The sequence below is a fragment of the Etheostoma cragini genome, chromosome 17 (assembly GCF_013103735.1).
Source record: "Etheostoma cragini isolate CJK2018 chromosome 17, CSU_Ecrag_1.0, whole genome shotgun sequence".
Lineage (NCBI taxonomy): Eukaryota > Metazoa > Chordata > Actinopteri > Perciformes > Percidae > Etheostoma > Etheostoma cragini.
Window position 1 is genome coordinate 3,620,248 of NC_048423.1, and position 22,718 is coordinate 3,642,965.

Here is a 22,718-nt window from a genome sequence, read left to right on the forward strand (position 1 = left end):
TATATAAATGAGAACAACTAAATTGTGAGTTGGACTGAACAAAAACACCAACCATCTGAAGGGAAGGATGGAGGAATAGGGATTCAGCCATGGTCATATTGTTTAAGCTGTTTAGGTGCAAAAGATTTCACAAAAATTACGTGTGAACAGAAGTTTGGTGCACGACCGTTTTCAGACATAGACGGCAATGAAACAGTTGTTTGTAATAGCTCTTTCAGGTGATACATTTTACATTTTGACTTGATTTTTACATAAGAAACAATGGGTAGTCTGGCGATAATTAGTCTACATCCTCAACGTTACACTTCCAGGATTGCTCCGTTGCCAAATTTATAATAATAAATCAACACTGCTTAAATCAACTAAACCACTGCCTTTAACACAAGTTTTTACATTCAGTAATCAAGTTTTCTATTTGCATTTCTTTTATTAGCCGCTAAGTTCTGCGTGACACTGAGGCAACTTTGTCCTCATTTTGTGTCAGCCGTCTGTAAGTTTTGTTGTGTCAACTGTTTGTATTCACTTATAGCGGATGAGTCGGTTTGGGGAAGTAATGAATTGAATTATTCTGATTGAGTTACCCAGGAGGCCTCTGTGTTTGGTGAACATGAATGGGTTTGTGTGTTGTTTGCAGCACTTCAAATGCTTGATTCTCAAAGGGGAAACAGGGTCGGTTTGAGAAGTCAGCAGCACACTTAGTTCTGGTTTTAAAGGTTTATGTCATATGTCTCAATGAGATACTACCTACAAACATATAACAGACCATGCAAAGTCACACGGTGGTGTCGCTCTTTAGCCTCTCTTTGTACCTTAGAGTCTCTGAGGTAATGATCCATGTCCATAAGTTATCATCTTTCCCAAAGAGAAAGGTCATGTGTCATGTTTTTGGCTTAAAATCTGAGATAAGTCTGTTAGACTGTGGGGAACTTGTTTCTTGCTTCCATCATACTGCATATAACCATCTTGTAGAAATAATATCAAAGACTGTAAATTATTCTATTACTTTGGACCAATGGTAACACACGGTCTCTCTCATCTATTCAGTCTCGTTTTGCCTATGTTAAACATAAACGTATTTGTTTCGGTCTCTATTGTTTATTTCGTAATAATGTTTAATATTGGTTGCTTATGTATGCACCAACCCCTAAGGCAAATTCTTTGTAAGTGTAACTTACTTCAGCCATAAACCCGATTCTGATTCTGCAGTCCTGCTGGGAAGAAGTCTAGAAGAGGTCTAATTTTACATCATCTCAACATACAAGCTCTTAGAACACGTGCCTTATCAAACATGCAGTAAGTAGGTCAATAACTGAACTTTACACATCCTGAACTCATCCACACAGCCTCTTTTTTTCTTTTGTCATGGTATGTCAAAAGTCTCTCTCTGCTACGCCCAGCTACGTCCTGCTGTGCCTTGTAACGCCCACAGTGCCCTGCTATGCTACAAAGAACCACTACATACAAACTACTATTTAATTTATTTTATTTATTTTTTGTGACTGTTACCGCAACTCATCATTCTAATCCCAACCGGTCGTCAGACACCGCCTACCAAGAGCCTAGGTCTGACCGACTTTTCTGCCTAAAAGGAAGTTTTTCCTCGCCACTGTCGCACTGTTGCTTGCTCTGGAGGAGACTACTAGAACCGATGGGTCCTTGTAAATTCTGGAGTGTGGTCTAGACCTGCTCTATCTGTAAAGTGTCTTTAGATAACGCTTGTTATGAATTGATACTATAAAAAAAATTGAATTGAATTGAATTGTATGTAGTTATGTATGTGTTGCATGCTGTTATGTTTTTGTTTTTTGTTTCTATATGTAATTTTTTTATTTCATATTAATGTTCAAATATGTTTTTATGTATGCACCAAACCAATGCAAATTCCTATTAAGTGCTACTTAACTGGCAATACATCATTCTGAGTTTATTTCCCAAAAGCCTCACCACATTTGCAACTATATTAACTTGTAACATCTGTTTCTATTTGGCCTTATGTGAAATAAGTGCCACCGTGACCCAGAGTCAACATCCATCTGGTTTAAATTTCCCTCAGTGCAGTTAATACCACTTATCCTCTTCTCTGATTAGAGTCCCTTTTTAAATCTTCATGCCTGAGTAGCTTTGACTACACAGTGCTTCAATTTGAGGTCTGCAGTAGTGATGCTTCCTGTTTTTGTTTCACCTCTTTACTAACTGTAGACTTTGTATGTTCTGTGCAGAGGAATTTTGAGATCTCACATGTTACCGTGGAGAATAATTGACAGAACAAGGTACAAGGACTACAGAACCTCACACGCAGTGACAGTAGTGAACATTGTAGCAGCAAATCCTTCCTGGACATATTATCTACAAACTGTAATCCAAATAGGAAAGCAGTTCCAGTTCCAGTAAGCAGCTGAATTGCTTAAAAACAAAACATTAAACCACTAAACCTGACCTCTGACCTGCAGTGGAGGAGAAAATTCCCCTCATGAATTCAATAACATGTTTAAATATAATCAATAATCTCCTTATATCAGCCGCTTGAACAACAATAACTGGATTTTTTTCCCCCTTTACTAATAATAGATTCCAAAATGGTTTATTGGTCCATCACAAAAGATGAGGTACTTGCAATAGTGTGGCTTCAAGTCCAGAACACTCAACATGATTTAATGCAACAGTACAGCCATAAAAGCTATAATAAAGCAGGACTGGGATGGAGGCTGCATCTGGATTCATCTCCTAATGGCTGATGCCAGTGTCTTTATAGTGGCAGATAGAGACAGAGATATGAGACATTTTACTAGCTGTGCTGCTGTTTTCCAGAGGAGAGGGAGGAGAGGGGTGTGGAAATATCTTCTCTGTGAGCTGCTGAACCCCCGTCCCCCAGCACGGGATCAGTGCATGTTATTACACCTGCAAGCACTGAGTGGGCTGGAGATCAACCAAGGAGAATATTAGGCTTTCTGCTGCTGCTTCTCTCTTTATCCTCCTCTTTTACTTTCTGATGCAGCTACTTTTCCTCCTGCTCATTCCATTTTTCTGTTATTTTTTATTTTGAACCTCATCAAAGGAAGTTTGATGGGCATGGATTCTTTGTTTCTGGGTTGAGTGTCTCACTCTAGGGCAGTTTGACAGCAAAGGGGACTGCACACTCAGTGCTCCCAAATCCATTTTTATGGGGGTTTTTTTCTTTTTCTTTCCTGAATAAAAGGCTTTTTTCTCAAACACATAAACTTGATATTTCTTTCATCCTCAATCTTCCTCTTTTTATTCCTTTTTTCTTTCAAACTCCTTTTCTTCCCAGTTGTTAACTTCTTTGCTTTTACTTTGTGTGGACACACTGCCAAGACTATTAAGTCTTCCAGCCCTTGCTCCTGCCTTCAATATGTTTGGACAGCCAGAGAGAAAAACTCCTGATAATAAACTGCAGAACAAATCAATTATCCCTGCACCAATCTCAGTGTGAAAGAGGAAAGACAGAGCGAGCTTTTCTCTGAAGAGCAGGATTTCTTTTCTTTTCTTTTTTTAGATTTTGCAGACTGTGCACTGCAACAGAACCAGTGTTTCATAAGCTGCAGGTGTTGTGAAATAGCTCCTGAAAGTTTGTTTAGTATTAGCCATCATCAGCATGTCTGCATGCTAAATCATCACATCTTTAAGTATTCAAGCTTTGTTTTACAGGTTGAAGTTGAACATTCTTCAGTTCAAGCTTCTAAATTGTGATAAGTTGAGGCTTTTCTTTGTCTCGTGACATACTTGAGTGCATGTGATCTGTGGGCTGTTGGTCAGAAAAAACAAGACAAACACATCACCTCGAGCCTTTCATAATGCAATTTTCTGTATTTTCTAACATTGCATAGATCGGACTGTTAATCGAAGTTCAATAATGAAAATGAACTTAAATTGCAACCCTAATTCAAACATAATACTGAAATAGAATAAAATTGATGAAGTTTGACATTTAAAAAACAAAATGTGACTAATCAGCACAGTTTCATCAAAGCTTGTTAGTGAACTTTCAATACAGGCTTTCATTTTCTCCTGATTATACTTCCATGACAATAATAAATGTATGTATTCTGTACCAGGTAAACCACTGCTGTACTCCCCTACAATGTCATGAATTGAATAGTTTGTGTGTTGTAACTGGTTCATTGTCACGTATCATTAGATTAATATCATAGTATCCATGAGCGGTGTCATGAAAATGACAATACAAAGTTTAATATGCGTACTATAAGTATATGCGTGAGTATATTAATGACTTGAAATGGTCAGACACATTTTTTTGCAGTGAACTTGTGACCTTACAAAGCAACTGTTCCTTAAAACACGAGCTGACATATTTCACAACTACAACTATTGTGAAATAAGCGAACAGGGGATTTGTTCAGATTTGTTGCTTCATATCTTTTTGCTTTGATTTGCAGCTCAAACGCAATTTGTTTTTCCCTCGGCTAAACGTTATAAATCACTGTCTGCTTTCTGTCTTATGGAATAAATGCTTTGCAGCTAACAATATGCAGAAAGGAACTGTTCTTATTTATACATTGACCGTGGGGACGAAATTGAAGTTTTCTTCTGTGACAAACCAGCCGGAGGGAAAAGGAATATTCAAGTCTGATATCCAGCTCAGTTCAACAAGAGAAAAGAGAACCCACAGCCTGACATCCAAGCAGTGCATAAACACAAACACACCTGATTCTTGTGTTTCTCCCTTCTGCTGCTGTGTTTTGCACCACAGAGAGTCTTGTGCGGTCTGTCCTGAAAAACTCTGGAAGCACTTGGCTTGTGTTGCTGCTGCAAACTGACTGGTCGCAGTGTCGGAACTAAATGACAAATGGACACAAGAGGTGACTGGGTTGGATCTGTGGGTAAAGCAGGCGCACATATACTTCTTGTTTATGCCTTGTGATGCCTCAGTCATCATCACAAAGCAGTGTAAACCAACGTCTTCACATCTGGATGCATTTTCAGATTAGCCACTAATAGCTGATGTTAACGCAACGCAGTATATTTGTCAAAGTGTAAAAAAATTCCGTTCATTTAAGTGGAAGAGGACTGTAAACAAACTGTTCTGTGGAAACATGACTTTGATGTAATAAAACCCAAAATGATGAGGAATGAGGAATTTCTGTTTGTGTGTGTTGTGTTTTGGCCTGTTAGTTGTTATCAACTGCCCAGTTTGACAGCCAGGCTGGGTTGCCAGATGTACCGGTAAAAACGTAAACCCAGCGTGCCACAGCTGTAGCCTACTATTATTACATCAATAAAGTCAGCAAAAAAACAAGCAGGATTACCGGTGATAGATTCTACCTGACCTAAAAAAGACGGCATGTTTCTAACAGTTGCGTGACCAGACACGTGACAATCAAACCCCATGTACTTGAAAGATGGAGACATCTTAGAGCCCAAAAGGACACGAGTGGGCTAAATTTCCTCCCAAACAGCATAAGCATTAGCTTGAGGTTAATTTATCAGGGGTAAGGGAATGGAATTTTATGTCATTTCAACATTCGTGTACTCAAATTGAAATATATAGCTAAATTAGCCAAATTGGTTACTTGCAAAAACAATTGAGACAGCCAGTAAAGTGATCCCGACTGGTCCTAGCTAACGTCGTGATGCTAACCCTGCTAACTGCTAGCTAACGTTACCAGAGGACCAGGCAAGCGGGCCACGACTGTTTCCAGCGTGAAGCCTTTCAGCGGCCGTAGCCGACAACGCTGAGTTATTTTAAGCCAAGAGAGCTGTAAATCTGGAAAAGAGGGCCGAGAGTTAGCAGTCTGTTTAGCGATCGTCGCGGGCAATTCTAAGCCAATAATGTGTGTTCAGTCGAGTGGAGAGGACGGCAAGGTAGTTGTATTTGTAGAAGTTCACACCGTAATTCTAAGTTGAGAAAGTGTGTCTGTCCGTCCGGTTGAGAGGACAGCGAGGTTATTGTGTTTTTAGCGGTTAAAAACGTAATTCTAAGCTGAAAAAGTGTGCCTGTCAGTTGTGTACAACAGCGTGAGCACAGGCTTTTATGACTGTCAGCATAGCCAACATCTAACGTTAGCTACTGTGCTGTGAAATAATGTCTGTCTATGTGAGACACGCGTCTAGCACCGTAGTTGTTGTTGCCGTGGTATCAGCCTGGCAACCTCTGTTACCTTCGAGTCTGGGGAGGAGGGGGCGGGGGCAACGACGTTCTCCAGCATTTGGAATTTGCAATCTAGTAACTGTTTTCAATTAAATATTGCACCTTAATAAAATAAGCAGCTCATATAACATCCCGAAAGTGTGCCTCAAATACAGTAACAGATGCAGCTCCTGTTCCATAAAATAAGCAAAATCAATAAGGAACACCAAAGAGAAGCAAAGGCTATATTGATTTCGGCACATAAACAAGCCTTGTGATGAATTACTTCCTGCAGTGAACCCCTTAATGACTTCATCCAGCCACCCTGCTGCTAATTAACAAGCTATTTAAAAAGGATGACAGGAGTGTTTAATCTGGGCTGGTGGTGGTGGAGCTTACAAGGAAGATATTCTGCACTCAACCCTTCCTGACGGTTCCCAAAAAACCCCAAGACAGCTATCCAGGGACTCATTTAGCCTTCGTTCAGGTTGTGTGGATGGAAGTGGAGAGCTCTCTCATGGGGAGAGAAACTGGAGAGACTTGTCTGCTGGACTGTCACTGTTCATTCAGTGAGCTGATACTGGCTGACGCTTGTTAGCTAATGATCTTGCAGCAGTGTGCTGATCTGATCTCTCTTGGTTGTTCCCTTTCTGTCGGGGAGGTTAACAGGGCATGCATGTTATATTTTCTACCATCATACTGCTGCACGCTCACCTATTTACATTTATATTTTAAGAATTTCTCTGACCCTTCTTCTTCCCTTTCATAAATCCCAGATGAAAGTGTAGAAACATCTCTTGCTGGTCTGAAATTTGAGAATAACTTTATTTTCAACCCAAATGATTTCAATATACCTCTTCAATCTATGTCTTCAAGCTAGATGAAGCATGTTTTACTCCTTCAAGTTTATCCATCTTGCTTTCTGCTTATATGTTAAACATCCTGATTCATTTAAATAAAAAACAAATGCGACTGTCATATGCCTTAAACTTTTTTTGAAAACTCAAGGCTAAAATCGGGTTGACCCTTAATGGATTCTTTTTGCCAGGCCTAGTTTTATAGAAAAATAAGCACCTTGAACTCCTCACTGCAGGTCATTCAAATAATTCAGATACACTGCACTCAGCAGATGATGGGATTTCAAACCATGACAGCTTGAGTAAACATTTATTTTGTAATCATTGTGAAGCAAGACTGTCCACTACATATCTGTACCGCTCTCACAGTCAGCATAAAATGAGAATGTGATGCATTGGCTTTCACTATCAGCAGCCTGCAGGCCACATGTAATCAACACCATGTTTGGCCAGAGGAAAAGTGATTCTTCAAACCAGGGATCATTGCGCAATTTGTGCACAGTCCAGGCTCTCCTGGGTTGAAAATGGGTTTAATTTCACACGGACATGGATCTGATAACCGCTCAGATGAGTGTAAATGGGTAATTTGCTTTTCCTGGAAAACCATTCCTCAGCAGGACAGGCAAAACAGATTATTTTCCTTCTAAATTCAGAGTGATGTAGAAGATTGAGGCGCTCTGACCGCAGTGGTGTGACACTGACACAAAGACTTATAATGTTTATGACAAAATGTGTCCATAAATGTAAAAAAATAGACAAAAGTCACTCTTTGATTCACTTTTACACTGTTGAATATCCACTTGAGATGTTCTCTTCATTCCAGAAGTTACTTAGTGATGAGGTTTTTTTTAATCATTTACATTTTGTTATTGACCTCCACCTGTCTTGTCTTATTCTACTTCAGTTGAGAAATTTCCTTTGGTCCCCAGAATGCATTTTGGCAGCCCTTAGAGAGCAGGTGTGAGCTTGTTGCTTTCAGTAAGTGATGAGCGTATTGGCATATTCATATGATTGCACCTGTGTCCCTTAGTTAAATGTAAGTTGTGGCTGCATTGCATTCTGAGTTGTGGGTTGTTGATGGAGCTCTGTCTGTCTTGTCTTTGATGAATTTCTGCATTTATGAGCTATATGCTTTTTATGTGAACAGGCTCCTCTGGAAAGAACCCCTTACACTTTGCGCTTTGATGATGACACCGGTGATGTTCAGAGCCCAATGTCTCTTCATCAGACTAACGCTAAACTGGAATTAAAGTTGCAACTAATGGTTCTTTTCATCTATTAAACTGCAGATATTTTTTTCAATTAAGTAATAGTTTGGTCTGCAGTGAAAGATGTATCCATTATATATCCAATATCCATCCATTATATATCCAATATCCATCCAATATTTGTCCAACAAACAGTCCAAAACCACAAAATATTAAACCAATCAAGAAAAGCAGCCGAGAAAAGGTTAACGTGAGCAGGGTACGGTCACCGTGACAGTTGCCGTTTAGTTTAGCCTACAAAAGGTGACTGTGGTTGGACTGTGTGCCAGGTCCACGGCTCTGTGTGAGGGGACAGTCCTTTCAGGGGCCGTTGCAGTCTAGCCGACAAAAGATGACAGTCATGCGGCAACGAAAGTTAAGTTTAGGCACCAAAACGGCTACTTAAGATAAGAAAAAAGATCGGAGTTTGACTTAAACCCCCCCACCGGGACACAAACATGTGTTTCCGGGTGAAAGTCTTGTGTTTAATGACGGTACAGTTTTTTAAAACTTTTTTTATTTATTTATTTTTAAGTCGATTGAGAACAAATTCTCATTTGCAACTACCACCTGTCACATTCACACATTTACATAATTATACCTGGAAGCTGCCCAGTACAACCACAACAACCACTGAGCAGCTCCACTGGGGTTAAAGGCCTTGCTCAAGGACACCTCGGTGGTGGTAATGAAGGAGGGACAAGCGCTGCTCTTATACTTAATCATAAAAGACCAACCTGGAACACAGGTGATGGAGGAGGGAGGAAATAGCTGTTGTGACTCAATTTGCGTGGTGAAAGATGAAACCAAATCTCATATAAATAAAATCCATATTAAACCCAGTTAAGGATTTGATGGCAGTGTTCCAAGAGGAAATGGTCACGCCCTTCATTCATCTGTAAATCCACTGGGAAACAGAGAGGCTTCCTGTAATCGCAGCGAGCCGTAGATACCACCAGACCCTCTGCCATGAGTCACGATGATGCAGATCAAAGAGGAAGATGCTTATCTGCGAGCATTGCACTCATATTTTAACAGGGACACAAGCACAAATAGGAATCTTTGGAAGGAGGAAAATGTGACATGATGACTAGAATCATGTACATTCATGTTTGTTATAGCTTTCCTCTACTCATAATTCCAAATAACAGACCATATTCTGTGTGTAGGATAAGGCTGGAGTTGTTTGTGATTGCCAGCAATTCCCAAAAATTTGATAATTAGTTAATCTGTCTCTCAATAATTTCTGATTTCCAAACTGTATGCAAACTTTTTTTTTAAAAGCTGAATCATTTCTGAAAATAGCTGCATGGACACTGTCGTTTTTTACAAACCAAACTAGAACAGGATTTGAAAGTGTATGTGTTGGGGACTATTTTCATCTGTGGATGAATACACATTTGGGGCTCTAATTACAGTGCCTATGTTCATCCTATAGAATGAGCATGTCACCCAGTGCAAGACAAATAAGATATATCCTGCTTTGGATACACAGAAAACACAACAGGATCAATTCTTGAAACTGCCTACCCAAGCGTTAAATAGTGTGTTGATCACAACTGAAAGTGGTAAAGTTAAAAGGCCTCGTGTCTTGTTTTTATGTTCGTCCCACAGTTCAGTCACGTCCCTCACTGTCAGTGATTTATTTGGCTATCTGTGCTCCACTGAAGTGGTTCAGACTCACTTGCATTGTATCTAAAGGACCCTGCATTGTTAACAGGTCTTTTCAAGTGGTCTAACACCTAACGCCTTTGCCCGGAGAGCTGGTTAGATCCTGGAGGACGTGTTTCTGTTGGCTCTTCACAGAGATAAGTTAGGTGGCAGTCAGGTAGAGACAATATCACTGTAAGCACAATTAATATAAAGCCCACCTTAAGTACTACTCTGCTTCTATTGATAAATTCCATCAGTGCAAAAGAAAAGCTGTAATGTGCTTCATGGTACTGGGGTAGTAAAAAGCATTTTGTGTTGATTGCAGGGGCAGTGGCTCTCATGAAATCATTTGTGGAATCAGACAAAACAAACACACATAAAAAGTCAAAATGTTACCCAACAACTGCATGAGCAGCAGGGACAACCTGCTTTCAACTCCAATAAATCAGGTAATTATTAATCATGTTTGGTATTCTCTGGACACAGTGTCCACTCACTGTTGACTGTGTGTCAGTCTGTATATTTGGATTTGTCATTTTTTCTGGCTGGAGAAGTGACGGTATCCGGAAACGGAATGTATCGAGGCCAAATAGGGCAAATCTCAGTTGGGGGAGAGGACGTTTTTTCTCAATTGCAGCCCCACTTTAATATACTATTTTTCCTCAAAATAATTAGGCCACTGAAGCAGCATAACACATGGAAAATAAAAATAATCATTTGGTAACAGGGGTTGCTACTGTAATTATCATTTATTTGATTTCAGAAAACTAAAAAGGAGGTTTCTGGAATCGGCATACAGGACTCCACTTGACCTTTGCCACTCGTCTCTCATTGTCCTTCCATAATATATTCTTCCTTTCACACAGACACACGTCAGCAGGCCTGTCTTCCTCCTGTGTCATCTATAAAAGGAGGCCTCTGCTGACGTGTGGGCAGGCAGACACACAAAGCATCATTTAGCACTGGGTCATTTGTCACATCAAAGCATTTCTTGATATATGGAGGGAGGCTCCCTGTATTCTGTCAGAGAAAAATGTAAACAGGCAACACAGAGCAGCAGGATTAGCAGGATCAGCAGGCCCCCTGCTGTCAAATCGCCCATGACCCAAAACCCCAAATTGTTCTCAGTTTACAAAAACATAACTGAATGAAAGCTGATCTGAAATACGGCCTTGTGTTTTGATGGCAAGATAGATGTGTTTGATCCCAAAACACCCAATATACTATTTATCTATAGTACATTTTGGCAAGATACTTTTCTGAAACCTGATTTAGAGGCGCGTATATTCACAATTTTGCGATATTGAAGATGTTATAATCAGAAATATTAGTGTTTTTAAGCAAATTTCTGAAGGTGACCAGTCACTTCTGTGTAAATCCTTATAGTGTTTCATTTACATTAAATTAACATTATAAGTAGATGCTATTTGACATTAGAGGAAGTTTTGATTGTTAAGTGTTCCAGATTTTTCCAGGGGCAGGTATATTGAAGTGTTCACTCAAAGAGCAAATATGGCTCCTGGCTGCATGTTTGCAAACTCTCTAAAGTGAAATACTGGCACTTTGTTATTTTATATTCTGCTGGATCTCTCTCCGTCCAGCTCCTTCCAACAAAAGGAAAAAAACATAATAAATCCACCATCTCTCTTGCAGCTTATATCCCTGAGCACAACATAAAATGATAGAATATTAATGTACTGTTATTACAGCCATATCTTTTTTGAGATTAAATTAATCTTTCCCTGAGCAGTGCTGCCTTCCCTGCTACAGTATGCGTATACAAGCCTGTGGTTACAACTAGGGAGTGTGAAGGATGTGTGGAGATGTGGTGTGTGTGTGTGTGTGTGGAGGTGGGGGTATGGGTATTGATTTCTGATGGATGGTAGGTGTTTTATTTCCTCTTAACATGTGAAAAGACCCCCTGGCATGCAGGAGTACAAGGTTAACACTCACTTATTAATGTGACACAACCAGGAAGTGGAAGTCTCATCCTCATTAGCACTAACCTGAGGGGGCGAGCTTTGATACTGTAGTGTCCCGGCCCTGGTATGCATTGTCTTCATTCCAACGCTTTGAAATGATTTTGCCAGCTAGGCTGCTGTTTAAGTAACAATACGTCAGTTATATTTTGCTAATTGGCGATATATTTGTAACATTTTTGCTTTGGGTACTTCATACACAACCAATAGATATTTTAATCCATCTCTGAATGAGTCTTTAGGACATCAACAATCATTCCAAGGAAAGGCCAGAGCCAGAAAGCATTTTTATATCTACACTCACACACAGTCAAGGATTAAATGTTAGGGTGAAGGATGAGGAATTTGACCAGCGTGATATCAACAACCTAGAAAAGCCTCATGAATCAGTAAACAATCTGTAAATGGCACAAATACAATTCCACCAATGGTTGATGCCCGGGGGCGTCTTTCGGTCTTTCCCAGCCTTCAGTCATCTAAGCGGCAGGCGAAATGATGGCGAGGCGAAGCTGGGTCAAGTTGGTCAGATAAACATAGAACAGCAACGGAAGTGTACAGATTAGCCTTCAAAACAAAATACATGGATTACTGTTAGACGAAAATGGAACATGTTTCGAGTCAGTATTTTTATAACATGAAACAAACAAGACTATTTTGGTTTACTATTGATTCGTTATAAAATAACGCTTACGCAAGCTGAGCACCGCAATCCAGTAGCGATTTAAGTTTGAAATGCCCCAAACGGAAGTCTTGAAAAAATGTTTTCTAACTTTACGCACTCCAGAGGAGCAGAGCGGTCAAACTATCATTAACAGTTGAACTACTTTTCTCTGGGAATTCGTCCCTCGGGTCGGCATACTTTTGTTTAACTTTGTTCTTGGGGAAAAGCTCAAATAAATGTCGGCTCTGACTCAAGTCCTGAGGCCTGGAGCTTGCACTTACCTGTGGAGCAAATGTGTCAACTGGCAAGCAACGGTTTCCGCTAGTGCCGTGTTGTGATGGCTAGCCCTAGTCGCTAGCAGCAGGCTGGTTAGCAGTATGTATGGCTTGTGTCGGTACTGCTGCAAAGAAGGCGATCATTAGCTCGCAAGCGGGCTACACTCGCTCGGTTGTTAGTTTGTTGTAGACAGTTTGCCATCTCTTAACACTGCTGATAAGGCCACATAACGGACAATGCGTTGGATGTAGCAGTAAGGTGAGTGTCATACAAGCACAGTTAACCTAGTTTCACATGTTAACTCGTTAGCATAGCAGCTGAATCGTTCGGGCTTGGCTCAGACTACTCCCTGGATTCAGAGACATTCCTGCAAATATTCCTTGTTTATTAAATGTTTTATTTGAATCTCAGTGTTGGGTGGCGTGTCTCGGAACGTTTTTTTTTTCAGACTGGATGGTTAACCCGACTTCTTTTTATGTAATGTCATTGCTTCTCGGTTAATGTTTTAATACACAAATCCATATTTTGTATTCTCAAACATCCCAAGTTAGCTTGCCACACCAGTAAATAGCACCCCGGTGCGCTGTACTGGCAGCAGAAGTGGTGGTGCTGCTGGAGTCCTTAACACATTCTTACACACGAACAAAGTGTAATGTTAGCGATGCAGATAAACCGGGTTGTTTTAACATCTATTGTGCTGTAACCGAAGGTCACAAAGCTGTTACGTGGACAAAGCATCCCTCCATCGGGGACGGTAGCGGAGCCTTTAACGTTAGAAATCAGCGAGAATACTCCGGAATGCCGGGGCTTTACAGTAGCCTACTGCTGTTGCTCTACTGACTGTGCCTTTTTCTTTCTTTTGCAGAAAGATCACCAGTTGGAAATATCATATTAATACAAAGTGGATTAACTATCATTCCTTTCAAAACGATGGAGTACATTTCTTCACAACAACATGCGCGCCGTTAAATCAAATCTCGACCACTGCTGCAGAGATTTTGTGCCCTTACATTTGGATTCATCAGGCGGTTTTGAAAAGACCAGCAGCCACAACTAGATGTGCAATGTTTTTTTAAATGTGCTTCCGGTAAAATATTTATTATGCGTCTACACTGCTTGGATGTGCTCAGATTCCTATAAAGATTATCGTGACTTCGTGCAAAGGAAGCCCAAGAAAGGAAGCCCAGGGCGGGATAGGTACACACTAACTACCTGCTCCTAAAGAAACATGGCCTCGGTTTGGAAGAGACTACAACGTGTGGGGAAGCATGCCTCCAAATTCCAGTTCGTGGCTTCCTATCAGGAACTGATGGTGGAATGCACTAAGAAATGGTGAGTTTTTTTGGGAATAGCAGTTGACCACAGTGCTGTCATTTAAGCCCCATGAAAACTGTGTCTCTGTGTGCTGGAATGCTGAGCTCGTTCCTGGTGGCCATAATTCACACAGACACACACACATTCAGTCTCCTTGGTGTGCAGGCATGTCTGCATGCTGGGAGGGGCCCGGTTGCCTTGTAAAATTGCTAGTTTTTTATTTTTTCCTCTTGTGCACCAACGTTGAATTTGTTTGGTTTGAGTCATGAAATGAGGGTGGCAAGCGAAAATATTTCCCTTCCTTCAACGTGAAGGGTTTGGATCAAGCTGCCCCTGTGCTCCTAAAATGCAAGCAAACCACTAAACACCTACTAGCTCTGGGGATCCTATAGGGAATCTGATCTTGACTTTTGACTTCACAGGAAGTAAGGAGACTGGAATTTTGGAACTATTATATTGATGTGTAGAAAGCTAGTTAGCGCTGGGAAATATGTTGATATTATATCGACCTGGATATATGAGGCTAGATATCTTGGTAAATTTTGGATATGGTAATATCGTGCTACGAGTCACAAGTGTTGTCTTTTCCTGTTTGTAAAGGCTGCATAACCGTAAAGTGGTGTCATGTTCTAAACTTACCAGGCTTACTAGCAGTTTTATTATTTGTCTTTACACACTTGGTCATTGTATTCACATTATAGCTGATCATTTATTAAAACTCTCATTGTGTTAATATTTTGTAAAAACACCAATAGACAATATCGCGGCAATATCGGCATTGATGTATTTGGTCAAAAATATTGTGACATTTGATTTTATTTATTTTTTCATATCGCCAAGCTCTAAAGCTAGCTCAAACATCACAAGAGCTTAGTTGCATAGTCAATCATAGTAAACTGAAAACATTTATTGTAGCACAATTTTTTTCCCTCTCCCACTTTTCACAATTGTTTTTGTCAATGTATAAATTAAGAAGTAGAAGAAGGTTTACCGGTAGTACCAAGTAGATTTTCATATACAAGGAATTTGCCTTTGTTATTTTGGTGCATAACAAAAAACAAATACTGTGAAAGTTAAGAATCATAAAAATATTATATAATCACAATTATATATCCAGTACCAACTTTTTTTTTACAGTAAAAGTACAGCCCAAAGATATTTCCGTTGTAAAGAAAGAAAGAATGAATGAATGAATGGCGTTGCAGGAGCTCTCAGGTGTGTTTTCAGAGGGGAGAGGAGATTGGTGGATGTACGCTACACTTAAGCCTGCAGGTATGTATCCTGTAATGAGTAAAAAGCAGGGACTCAAAAGCAAAGATGTAGCCTGCAGATATGGATTCTCAAGCAGCTTTCTCTATGCGTGACTAACTCAGCCCCACAGAGCTCAGACCTGGGACAGATGTTAACGTGTTGGAGAATGGAATGAGAAAAATGTACATCTCTTCCCAGAGCAAAGGGTGGGTGGGCTCAGCACACTGTCAGTAATACGCTTTGTTTTGCAATCCAAGCAGAACTGTTAAGTTATTAAATGGAAGAAATATATATATATATATACAGCTATTTGTTGTTAAATAATTTAGTTATTGCCTATAGTAGTTTGTGATAATAATAATAAAGACACATAATCTAAATTTAGCAACCTTTGAAAATAGATTGATAAGTACTCAGTAAAAAGTTGCCAGTGTGTGATGCTACCACTCATCTTGAATTTCAGCTACACCGCATAAAATAGTATTTAAATAACTTTGAATGCAAGGAATTTCTGCATTTACACTGAGAGTGTGGCTGTGAGTGTTGCCCTCAGGGTTTTTGCTTGTCTGTCGATTTTTGTGTGTGTGCACGCCTGGCTTAAAAGTGTGCGAGAAAGCGTTGGCGTACACGTTCTGCCTTCCTTGGACTTCATCAGTACGGTATGTTATTGTTGCAGTGAAAACTTTCCATCTACGCAGAGGAAACAGTCCCTTCAGCTCAAATGGATCTCAAATCCTGAAGTCTTCAGAAGGGATTTTTGAAAACCTACAGCCCTTTCATTTTTGTCATCAGTAACTGGAAGAAAGGCTGAACACTGTCCGTACATAAAGATGTGGGTGCTTTGAATGTACATTGTGTGAAATATGAAAGCATTTTTCACACTTGGCTGACACTCAAAGTCCTTCTGAAGAATTAAGGGACCTTTAAACAATCAGTAAGTAAGAAGTTTAAGGGTCTGCTCTGCTGTGTATAAGTAGTAAGTAAACTTTATTTATATAGCACCTTTCAGTGACTAGAAGGGGTCACAAAGTGCTTTACAGTAAAACAAAAACAACACATAAAATACTAAGCCATATTGCTAGTTGTGAGTGAAATTGCTGGGTTACCTATTGTTTATAATATAACGTTGTTTGTACATAGGGACCAGTTAGCGTTACCTGCCGGGCACATCGTCTCTAACGGTCTGTTCATAGTGACGTCCTGCACGGGTCACTAGATTAGTCTGGCTGCTTCTCGCTCTGCCTGCACGCCGCTACGGCTTAGTGGCTAACGAGCGAGCTAACTGCTAACAGACACCGCTGTGACTAATTAACAATACAACTTCTGTCATTATATATGTCATTTATAAAAGGTTTCTAGTGTATTTGCCGTGTCTGCGTGTGCTTCTCCCGGTCAAACAGAGAACGCCACCACGTCAGAGCGGCCAACGCGTCAAAAATCTTCCTGGTACTTTTTGACAAGCGTCCTTGGCGGGGCGGCCAGAGCTTTTTTGCAGCTCAAGTCGTTGGCAGTGTGTACGTACGGTAAAGAAAGTGGTTACAGACCAGGAGCCTTGGATTAGGGGAATCCTATGTATCCTATATGTGTTGGTAATGTAATTGTTGGTCTTTATCCGTCGCCCTAGTTGCTGTATTCAACTCGTCTTTGGAGCAGAGGGAGTTAGCATTCCACTCACACACCCAGTTCAGACTGCAGAATCAATTCGGACCAACTATTAAAACATTAATGAGTTCAGTGTTTGTGTTTGCCAGTGAAATGAAGCACCACTCACAGTGTTGCAGCATTGCCCCCTTTGAAACTGGATATATAGTATCTTTGATGAATAAAAAGTGTTTTATGTTGCCTTTTATCTGTAGCAGATAATTATGATAATTCCGGCCTCCTTGACACATAAGTAGCAATATTTGAAGTTGAAGTTTGGCTTACAGATATGGATTAACCGACTTTTAACTGAATTTTTAATGTTTATACCATTGATTTTCTGTCTGTGGATATGCAATTAATAGGGGTCCCCTCTCAATACACTCGCAGCTTGCCTCGACCATAGCGCTCTTCCGGCAAATGATTTATTATATATTTTGCTGCCTGTTTAAGAGTTACAGTAGTTGTTTCAGATATGTGCCAGTCAGACCATATATGACAAAATTATATCACACAGGAAGTTAAAACTAGTAAATTGCCCAGCACTAGGAGCTATCCTTACCTAATCAAACATTGTTACATCTAACAATCAAGCAATGAGAGGATAATGATGATGTCCAATAACCGACTACAATAATTGATTGAAATTACAAGTTGTGACAAAGTATAATGTCATAATATGGATGGTGAGTCACATATATCCAAGTTGTAAAATATATGTAGGTGCACTGCTGTTAAAAGCTTTGCTTTTAAAGTCAAAGGTATGAGATTGTGATTGTGAGTGACCCCATCTCTTTGTTTATCCCAACTGATGCCACTGACCAAGGGTCATTGGCTACACAAAGCAAATATCATGCAGGCTACGGTACAGCTTTTTTTCCCCCGATTGCTTAACGACAGTGGGCGCAACTGAAGTAACTCCAGTCTCCACAGCAGCAGTACATGTGGACCAAACTCTAGTTAGTTTTTATTGCTTGAACACAGTTCTCAACACTCTACACACTTATCCCACGACTTTAACCACAACGTGCACAACACTGTGGATTTACAGCACTTTGTTCAAATGCTGACACACTGATGTCAAAACTGTTAACCACCCATTCAAAACAGATTGGATTTCAGTCTGGTGCATATCACACGCTGCTGATTGCCATTTCATCTGAGAGACTTGTTATGAACACATACCAAACACTATACAGGGAAAGCTCAGAAAGATTTCTTTTATAAATAAACACCAAATGAGAATGTAACTATTAAATACTGTACTGTTCAAGAGAGCCAGTAAAAAGGTTTAAAAGCAACAATAACAATATGTCTAAGTCAGATGTTTGAGGCTACGTACACAGCTATAAAAAATGTGAAAAACACTTTCTTTATTGCAGTAAAACTGCAGACGTGAAATATCACATTCCATTGTATTTAGAGATTATACAGGTGCATGCCAACCAGGACATCCAATGTTCTTTGTTAATACGTACATATTAAGTATTTAGTTTTAGTCATTACAGAAACTACTACAGGAAAAATAAAATGCTATATCTATTGAAGCAAACTGCGGATTTTCATTCCTATTTGTTTCCTACAAAAACCGGAACGTTATAAAATTTAAAAAAATGTTCACGTGAAAGAATTCCACTCTTCTTTAAAGAAACTATTGATTAGTGTGAAGTCACTTAAATTATTCAAACTGTAAAGATTAAAAGTTTGCAATATGTGTATTGGTGTTTTCACTCTGTGTTCTGAGTGACGGTGTGTGTTATCGATGAGGATTGTTTAGTGTTTGGCTGCACTGAGCCAGTAAATTGAGTGTGAAGAGTTGTGTTGCTTGGAATGAGTTTGGCAGGTTATGTGAACTGTTTAGCTCAGGTGACTGTTGGTTGTGCAAACTAGTTGTGTTCACTGTCGTCAATCGAAAAAAACTAAGTCTGTTTTATCATCAACATAGGTGAGTGGACAAAAAACTAAAACAGGATCTCTGGTGAGCATACATTTTTCCACAAATATCTATAGGCTCTGTAAAACCTTTTCTGTCTGCTGGTTTTTGTTGCGCAGTGCTTTTCTATATTATCTTTACTTTTTTAGACTGAGCTGTATCATAATGTCTAGATATATAAGCTTGTTTTAAACAGAGGGTTGTTCTAACCTTCAGATACAAGCAATACTGAGTGCAGTATGGGAGGCACGCTTTTCTGTGAAGAGGGCACAACCCCAACAGCGAAAGGCAACTCATTGTGAACTTAAGCAAGAATGCCGTTAGTATTCCCCTGAGGCGAGTGCTTTTAAACAAGAATGTGATGCTAGTCAACCTGTCTGGTAAAATACTTTTTGAAAACATCATCTGAAGCCAACAAGTGTCAATGCTGCTGACAGACATGTTGACATGCGTGGCAAGGATATGAGAGTTGTAAACTGGGAACAACACAGAGATGCTATTGATTACATGGTAATTCTATCTGGCTACACGCAAGCAAAGCTAATCAGGACTGCTTCCCTCACTGCCACATGACCAGACAGGGATGTTAGATGCCTTTATATCAATAAAGGTCTGAAGTAACCCTGAAGACACACACACACACACACACACACACACACACACCATCAGACATTTTCATAGGGATTTAGAAACCGAACGCTCACTCTCACATACATCTGCATGCATACTGATGCAGATTTACACTTCTCCTTCGGGGTGTTTGGTGGTCCCACTTTGAATTCCTGCGGTGTACAAAATGATTTATTATAGCATTTATCCCAAAGCTTGTCATAGCATCACTTCAATGCTTGTCACCCATTACCAGCCTATGTTGTTTATTCATTTTACACCAGAAGTAACCAGGCTGTCATTCTTTCATGCATTTTGTGATTATAAATGGATGGAAATGTCCGACTTCCACTGGAAATCGCTTAGCTAGACTCCAAATACAAATTTGTAATCGCCGAAAAGGCAATGATTTATTAGCTGTTCAGTTATTTCCTATTTAAAATGTATTATGTTCACATTAACCAGCATGATCCTGGCAATGTTTCTTTGGGCCCTGAAACTCTCCTTACTCACTAATTTTCACTGAATAAAAGTGTTGCTGAATGAGAAAAGTGCAGAATGACAATGCTGGACACCACCTTCCAAGCATCAGGCTGTCAGTTGAGTAATGGCTCACTATTTCATTGACAGTGACCGTGTGTCAGGCTGTGACATGTTGTCTTCTGTTGAACATGTGTGCACTATGGCAAGCGTCCATCATGTCTCTGCCAGAGAAACATCTTCCTGCCAACTTGGTCTGACGTGGCTCTCCATTCTATTCTAATTTGAAGGCCTTGACACTTTCCTGAGTATATGCCCGGCACCAGGAGATGCTTTCAATGCCAGGTTATTGTACGGTGCAACCACACAATTTGGATTATGATTGGCTAGGAAGTTTTGGATAAAATAATGTTATTGCTTACGTCTTTGGTTTTCAAAGTGTTTCAGTGTGGTCAGATTTTAAGGGTTTCAGTCACTAGTGTGTCTTTATGTTTTGCTCATGTGTTTCCATACTGATATTAGGGTTGGAACGTTACATGTATTCATATTGAACCGAAACGGTACAGACGTCTCTGTTTGGTATGTGAATTTACACAGAGAATGCAGGCTATAAAAATAAATAAAACGTGCGTGCTAATTAATTAATGTAAGGCAGACCTACTGTTAGATACATGTTTTTTAGGGACACCTAATCTGTAGCCTTAGCTCTGAAGCTCTGTAGCCATCCAGTGAGTGAGTCAGTAAGCTAGTAGCACACTTATATGTACGAGTAGCCTAGCCTATGGCGAATGGTGGCAACCTATACGAGTTAGAGGACCCACCGGCCTCTTTAGGATAGCAAGTTTGGGAAAACTTGGGTTTCCCGGTCAGTTCCAGTAGTACAGGGCGAGAGAGTGGTGGATAAGACGAGGACTGTGTTGCCTTTGTTCAGCAGTTGTCGGGTATATTATGGGAACCGATATGTGCCAATCACTGGAACAAGACAAAAAAAAACTCTCCAACTTCTTTTCCCTACAGTGCTTAACCAGCCTTTAGACACAAATACAAATAGGGCCAAAAAATCACTGAAGCATCGGAATTCACATGTCATCTTCAATGCGCCAATATTCACTTGTAGCTGAACATGGCTACAAGTATTTGCTGCATTTACTCGTACCTCGTTACAACTTGCCATCTCGTCCACACATGAGACGAACTGTAGTCCCATCCATATACAACCAAACACGGACAATGATGGAGCACAAGTTGTCAGCTGCACCCTCTGTTTTACTAAAGATTGATGGTCGGACTTCTTGTGCCTAGGAAAGCTATCTCACATCGACAGCTCATTTTATTGAATCTGAAGGGGAAATGAAAGCATCAGTTGTACAAACGCGGTCCCTGTGTGAGCAGCACACATACACACTCACCTAGCTGAGAAGCTACAGGAGGTCGTGGCAGATTGAAAATTAGAAAGGTATGCCTGTCTCACTTAATAGCAAGAATACTTTTGTCGGGAGAAGGTCTCGCCTTATTAGAATGTTTTTTAAAATTATTCTATGTAACTTGCACTTTCATAAATAAGAAATGCTGTATTTTCTGGAGTGCTGGAGTCTGGAGATGATGTGGGGTATTTACTGTTTACATCTTTACACACTCCGGGGAGGACTGTATGACACTAGGTGGTACAGCCTGAGACATGCACAATAAAAAATAGTAGCTTTCTGCATTTTTGTTTAGCTTTTTCCTCCATTTTATCGAACCCTGATGTCTGAACCAAGATATGAACCCAACCGTGACTTCTGTGTACTGTTCCACCCCTAGTTGATACTTGAGTTGTTTTAATGTGTGTGCTTGCTTAACACTTCCAAAATTATAGCATTTGCTTCTGATTTAACTTTAGATTGTTTTGTCTTCCCAATACTGCTTGCATCTACTCATCCTGCAATCCTGTAATTGTTTTTGTGCAGCAAGCTCACTGCTATCAGCAGGGGCAGCTCTCACACTATCATTAATACTCCTCCTTCCATTTTCCTTGCTGTCTTTCTCTGTACCACGCTTATCTCCTTCTCCCTCTCTTTCTTTGTTACTTGATCTTGCTGCCGCCCCTAACTTCTTTTTTTTTTCTGATTGTGTCACTTGACTGCTTTGCAGTGGAATCTGCCCAAGTGTAGTTCTGTGCTGCAATTATGGACACAAACTGACATTTACACACACCCTTCCACAAACACCAAGAGACATGAAACATTGCAGGGCTGTGAAGCAGTCAATTGGGTGTTAAATGTGATGAAAACTGTGCTGGTGCTTCTGTCTCCACTGCTGTCAGGCAGAGAAACACATGGCCCTGGAGAAGGCTCAGAATTTATCAGCTGGCAGAGCGGTGCTGCCACATCTGCAGGCTGATAAATGCATAGTGTGTGTGTGTGTGTGTGTGCTCTTAGGCACATGATGGTTGTGGTCTGTCAGTCTCTCCCCCAGGGCTGTTAGCAAGCTGGTATAGGGAGAGTCGTTGTTAAGGGAGGGGAGATTTTTTTATTATCTAATTTAGGGCTGCACCAAATACATACACCGACACACACACACACACAGACAGACACAAGACACAGAACCAAACACGGCTACAGCCTGGATTTTACAGCCTCAGCAATGTTAACCCAAGTGTCCAGAGTCTTTCCTGGTGCTCCATTATTGCGTGCCGTGGAAAGCTTCATACACACTACATCCAAGTAGGA

The 22,718-nt window shown here is 40.2% G+C and overlaps 1 protein-coding gene across 7 annotated transcripts in view; it reads left to right on the forward strand.

Moving 5' to 3' along the window:
- The first annotated feature begins 12,611 nt into the window (after nucleotides 1-12,611).
- Nucleotides 12,612-22,718, forward strand: part of ehbp1 (EH domain binding protein 1) — a 140,957-nt gene continuing 130,850 nt past the window's right edge. For 4 of the 7 annotated variants that reach the window (XM_034897841.1, XM_034897846.1, XM_034897847.1 and 1 more), the window contains exons 1-2: nucleotides 12,613-13,037; nucleotides 13,645-14,111. In XM_034897841.1, coding sequence (XP_034753732.1) covers nucleotides 14,008-14,111 — 104 coding nt within the window. In that variant the 5' untranslated portion in view covers nucleotides 12,613-13,037; nucleotides 13,645-14,007. Of the gene's footprint in view, nucleotides 13,038-13,644; nucleotides 14,112-22,718 lie in introns of all 7 variants that reach the window. The other 3 variants (XM_034897842.1, XM_034897843.1, XM_034897844.1) reach the window with 1 other exon arrangement.